Genomic DNA, 6,297 nt, shown 5'->3' on the forward strand with positions numbered 1-6,297 from the left:
CTATGTACATAGGGCAGCAGTCTCTCACATGCAGGGTTGAGTACCGGGTGGTTGCCGGCTAGTAACAGTGACTAAAGTTCAAGGCAGGGTACTGGGCGGAGGCCGGCTAGTGGTGACTATTTAACAGTCCGATGGCCTGGAGATAGAAGCTGTTTTTCTGTCTCTCGGTCCCAGCTTTGAAGCACCTGTACTGTCTCCTCTTTCTAGATGGTAGCGGGGGTGAACAGGCCATGACTCGGGTGGCTGAGGTCCTTGTTGATCTTCTTGGCCTACCTGTGACAGCTGGTGCTGTAGATGTCCTGGAAGGCAGCCAGTGTGCCTCCGGTGATGAGTTGGGCTGACCGTGTCACCCTCTGGAGAATCCTGTGGTTGCGGACGGTGTCCATAATTAGCTCCTTTGTTTTGTTGGTGTTGAGGGAAGGGTTATTTTCCTGGCATCACACCGCCAGGGCCCTCATCTCCTCCCTGTAGGCTGTCTTGTCGTTGTTGGCAATCAGGCTCACCACTTTTGTGTCGTCTGCAAACTTGATGGTTGACTTGGAGACGTGCATGGCCACACAGTCATGGGTGAACAGGGAGTACAGGAAGGGCTGAACACTCACCCTTGTGGGGCCCCCGTGTTGAGGATCGGCGTAGCGGAGGGGTTGTTGCCTACCTTCACCACATGGGGGCGGCCCGTCATGAAGTCCAGGATCCAGTTGCACAGGGCGGGGTTCAGACCCAGGACCCCATGCTTAGTGTTGAGCTTAGAGGGCACTCTGGTGTTGAGCTGTAGAAGGCTGAGCTGTAGTTAATGAACATCATTCTTACATAGGTATTCCTCTTGTCCAGGTAGGATAGGGCAGTGTTTAATACAATGGCGATTGCGTAATCCATGGATCTGTTGGGGCGGTATGCAAATTGGTGTGGGTCTAGGGTGTCAGGTAAGGTGGAGTTACTACCGTCCCAGGGATAGGGCTGCTGTTAGTGTTTATGGCTGCTTGTCATTCAGCCTTGTGCTGCTGCTCAGCCCAACAGAGAGGAAGTGGAAGTCGCAACAGAGAGGAAGTGGCTTCAGAGCCGCTCGTACTTGCCCGCAGGGAGATTTCCATAGGCCAAGGTGTCAAATCAGAGGCCAGTCAGGCACCCTAAAACAGGGACAGATGTTTTACTAATTGTGTTTGCATGTAACCATTTGGGAACGTTCTCTAACTAACTGTATTTTGCTAACTATTTTGTCTAACTGTTCCTTAGTGACTTGCCTCAGGGCTGACTGCCTTCTCAGTATTTTGATGATTCTCTTTATTCCAACCCATATCATGTCCTTGTGATGGTTGACTCGGCCATTGCAGTGATGCAAGATACACTCTTTTCAAATCAACTCAATCAAGGCTTTATGTGCTAGATGTGGCCTATATGACAACTTTGTTCCATGTCGATTTGTATTAGTGTGAACTCGACTAAGCCCTCTTTCTCCTCCTCTGTTTGCAGGAAGAAACATGTGTCGGCCATCTTGAATATCCGTGGGATGACTCGGCAGACGGAGCGGCAGGAGATCCTGAACATTGTGAAGGACATTGAGAACAGTGACACCCTGACACGGCTGTCCCGCGACCGCGCCCTCTTCTCCGAGGTGCCCGTCACATCCGAGGTGCACTGCCTGAACTTGGGCCTGAGCCGTATCGCCCTCACCGCCTCCTCCTGCTTCTCCAGCCTGAGACGGCGGCGTACCAAGCGAGCCCCGGTCAGAGAGGCGTACGACGACATGGTCTAACGGCCCTAACTGCTCTGGAAACGTTCTGATGACTCAAGCAGACAGACAGCATTTCAATAGCAAGTCACAATGGAGCTCGTTGTCAAGTTCTGCACATGGTGGCGATACCAGGGGCGGACGGCACAACACATTGAGGAAGTGGAACAACACAAGGAAAGAATAGCCATGTTGTGACCTTTCACCCTTCACAGCCACCTTGATAAAGAAAGTGTGATGACTGTTTCCATTGTGAGCGATATGCCTAGTCCTTGCGAGACTGGGAAAGAGATTTCATAAGTGCAACCATATGGAGAAAAAATATTAAAATACCCATTTAAGAGGACTTTTGGACTTGAATCCCTGTGGGTTGTTGGTATTGACTCCTTTTGACAAAGGGCAGTGGAAAGAGACACAAGCAACCTATTGGACAAGATTCTTAATACTGCACCTAGGTGACTATGAGGGTTAGATAGGAACTATGGTTTAAATCAGTTCTACTGATCAAGAGCAGTGTTTGGAATATATCAAAATGTCACACACAATCCCATAACGTGCTGACATTGATATGGGTAAGGTTGGACTCCGTTTTGTAGTTGCACATGATAAAAGTTTGATCTAAGGTACTACACCATTTTTATTATCTGTCATCTTTGTGGTGATTTTCATTGTATTTAAAATAATGATTCATAGTTTATTTTCATTTTGTGATATACAGTATATGGGGTAATGTATGTTGAGCAACTCAAGAGATGATTGAAGCCTGTGTGAGTGGATGAAATCATAACTGCCTATTTATGTACCAACCAATGAACTTATTTATTATGGCTGCTTGTAATCAATGTCAAACTGTAAATCCCAGTCTAATTAATGTATGATCATTCCAAGCTTGTGTTTTCTCCGGGTTTTGTCAAATGCTGAGACCCTGACTAAAATAATTTGACAGCCATCATTGAAGATGAAGATAAAGATTATTTTCAGATGTGTACTTTTACCTATGTAAATTAAACAATGAATAATTACTATTCTTCATGATTGTTGATAACAAATATTTTAATCCTCAGATAATTTGACTGATACTTGCACTTTTTAATAAAAAATAAAAAATCTGCATTTTTTTTTTTTTTTAAATCAACAAGCAGACATTTTGGACTGAAACTTCAGTTGTTTTTTGGTCACACACTGATTTAAAACGTTTCATCTGTTCACCTGATGTTCCATAATTGAACAGCTGGATGTAATAATCTATCTGCTTTGAAATCGTACATAAATCATCTAATTAAATGAGAATAAACGACAACAGAGAAAATATTTTGGCTTTGTTTTAAATTAACATTAACGATGGGATATTGATGGGACCTCACTCCTAAATCATCATGTAACATTTTCCGTGACAGAGCTGAGGTAACAACTCCTGGGTAACCAACCTGAATGGAAAACAAGGTTCACAAACAGATCTTACCATGCGCTGTCTGGATGGAGTGGCTGTATTCTGGCCCCTAACTACAGGGTCACAAAGCTACAGCACAACTGTTGTGTGTAGGTCTACATCTATTTGTGTTTTACAATGCTATTTCTTTCTGTTTTGTTTTCCACCCATCCACCCAAAGCGTCTTGGCAAAGAGTCCCTCTCTCATTACTCAGGGATGTTAGAGAGACAAGACACAAGCTTGGTTTCTGAAGGAAAACAGCAGGGCGGGTGCATTGGGGTAGGTTGTGTATTTGGGCAATGTGGAAAAAGTGATTGGTTCAGTTCAGGAGTATAGGACTTCTAATAATGCTTACATATAAGCTTATTTTTCAGTAAACATAGTTTTGCTGTTGTCCAACTAGGTTGAAAACTAATATGTTTAGTTGAGCCAAATGTACACCACTCAGTGGGAAAACTTCCTGGAGTCGTTTTTTCCCAATAATCTTTTCTTTTACACTTTCATGTAAGATAACAGTAATTTACCACAACAACAAAAACAACAACCATAAGAGTCTGAGAAATTAAGGCTATTCCATGTGAGAAATTGCCAAGAAACTGAAGATCTTGTACAATGCTGTGTACTACTCCCTTCACAGAACAGCGCAAACTGTCTCTAACCAGAATAGAAAGAGGAGTGGGAGGCCCCGGTGCACAACTGAGCAAGATTACAAGTACATTACAGTGTCTAGTTTGAGAAACAGACGCCTCACAAGTCCTCAACTGGCAGCTTCATTAAGTAGTACCCACAAAACACCAGTCTCAATGTCAACAGTGAAGAGGCGACTCTGGGATGCTGGTCTTCTATCTTCAGTTTCTTGGCAATTTCTTGCATGGATTAGCCTTCATTTTTCAGAACAAGAATAGACTGACTGGTTTCAGATGAAAGTTCTTTGTTTCTGGCCATTTTGAGCCTGTAATCGAACCCACAAATGCTGATGCACCATAAACTCAACGAGTCTAAAGAAGACCAGTTTTATTGCTTCAATACTCAGAACAACCGTTTTCAGCTGTGCTAACATACTTGCAAAAGGGTTTTCTAATGATCAATTAGCCTTTTAAAATGATCAACTTGGATTAGCTAACACAACGTGCAATTGGAAGACAGGAGTGATGGTTGCTGATAATGGGCCTCTGTACGCCTATGTACAGTGCCTTGCGAAAGTATTCGGCCCCCTTGAACTTTGCGACCTTTTGCCACATTTCAGGCTTCAAACATAAAGATATAAAACTGTATTTTTTGTGAAGAATCAACAACAAGTGGGACACAATCATGAAGTGGAACGACATTTATTGGATATTTCAAACTTTTTTAACAAATCAAAAACTGAAAAATTGGGCGTGCAAAATTATTCAGCCCCCTTAAGTTAATACTTTGTAGCGCCACCTTTTGCTGCGATTACAGCTGTAAGTCGCTAGGGGTATGTCTCTACCAGTTTTGCACATCGAGAGACTGAAATTTTTTCCCATTCCTCCTTGCAAAACAGCTCGAGCTCAGTGAGGTTGGATGGAGAGCATTTGTGAACAGCAGTTTTCAGTTCTTTCCACAGATTCTCGATTGGATTCAGGTCTGGACTTTGACTTGGCCATTCTAACACCTGGATATGTTTATTTTTGAACCATTCCATTGTAGATTTTGCTTTATGTTTTGTAGCCTTCCACAAGCTTCCCACAATAAGTTGGGTGAATTTTGGCCCATTCTTCCTGACAGAGCTGGTGTAACTGAGTCAGGTTTGTATGCCTCCTTGCTCACACACGCTTTTTCAGTTCTGCCCACAAATCGTCTATAGGATTGATTTCAGCGCTTTGTGATGGCCACTCCAATACCTTGACTTTGTTGTCCTTAAGCCATTTTACCACAACTTTGGAAGTATGCATGGGGACATTGTCTATTTGGAAGACCCATTTGCGACCAAGCTTCAACTTCCTGACTGATGTCTTGAGATGTTGCTTCAATATATCCAGACAATTTTCCTGCCTCATGATGCCATCTATTTTGTGAAGTGCACCAGTCCCTCCTGCACCAATCTCTCCTGCAAAGCACCCCCACAACATGATGCTGTCATCCCCGTGCTTCACGGTTGGGATGGTATTCTTCGGCTTGCAAGCCTCCCTCTTTTTCCTCCAAACATAACGATGGTTATGGCCAAACAGTTCTATTTTTGTTTCATCAGACAAGAGGACATTTCCCCAAAAAGCACAATCTTTGTCCCCATGTGCAGTTGCAAACCGTAGTCTGGCATTTTTTATGGCTGTTTTGGAGCAGTGGCTTCTTCCTTACTGAGCTGCCTTTCAGGTTATGATGATATAGGACTCGTTTTACTGTGGATATAGATACTTTTGTACCTGTTTCCTCCAGCATCTTCACAAGGTCCTTTGCTGTTGTTCTGGGATTGATTTGCACTTTTCGCACCAAAGTATGTTCATCTCTAGGAGACAGAACGCATCTCCTTCCTGAACGGTATGACGGCTGCGTGGTCCCATGGTGTTTATTCTTGCATACTATTGTTTGTACAGATGAACGTGGTACCTTCAGGCATTTGGAAAATGCTCCCAAGGATGAACCAGACTTGTGGAGGTCGACAATTTTTTCTTCTGAGGTCTTGGCTCATTTCTTTTGATTTTCCCATGATGTCAAGCAAAGAGGCACTGAGTTTGAAGGTAGGCCTTGAAATACATTCACAGGTACACCTCCAATTGACTCAAATTATGTCAATTAGCCGATCAGCAGTTTCTTAAGCCATGACATAATTTTCTGGAATTTTCCAAGCTGTTTAAAGGCACAGTCAACTTAGTGTATGTACACTTCTGACCCACTGGAATTGTGATACAGTGAATTATAAGTGAAGTAATCTGTCTGTAAACAATTATTGGAAAAATCTACTTATGTTATGCACAAAGTAGTTGTCCTAACTGAGTTGGCAAAACTATAGTTTGTTAACAAGAAATGTGTGGAGTGGTTGATGAATGAGGTTTAATGACTCCAACCTAAGTGTATGTAATTTCCGACTTCAAATGTATGTCTCATTATTCTATCTGTGGTTAGAGTTAGTGGAAGGGTTAGCTAACATACTAACTAGTTGCAAAGTAAATAAAAGTA

General features: G+C 43.0%; 1 protein-coding gene across 3 annotated transcripts in view; it reads left to right on the forward strand.

The window, feature by feature from the left end:
• LOC135546170 (tumor necrosis factor alpha-induced protein 2-like) overlaps positions 1 to 3,040 on the forward strand; it is a 34,101-nt gene extending 31,061 nt beyond the window's left edge. For 2 of the 3 annotated variants that reach the window (XM_064974368.1, XM_064974367.1), the window contains exon 13: positions 1,471 to 3,040. In XM_064974368.1, coding sequence (XP_064830440.1) covers positions 1,471 to 1,753 — 283 coding nt within the window. In that variant the 3' untranslated portion in view covers positions 1,754 to 3,040. The other variant, XM_064974369.1, reaches the window with a different exon arrangement.
• The last annotated feature ends 3,257 nt before the right edge of the window (positions 3,041 to 6,297 follow it).

Source organism: Oncorhynchus masou, chromosome 9 (genome assembly GCF_036934945.1).
Source record: "Oncorhynchus masou masou isolate Uvic2021 chromosome 9, UVic_Omas_1.1, whole genome shotgun sequence".
Classification (NCBI taxonomy): Eukaryota; Metazoa; Chordata; class Actinopteri; order Salmoniformes; family Salmonidae; genus Oncorhynchus; species Oncorhynchus masou.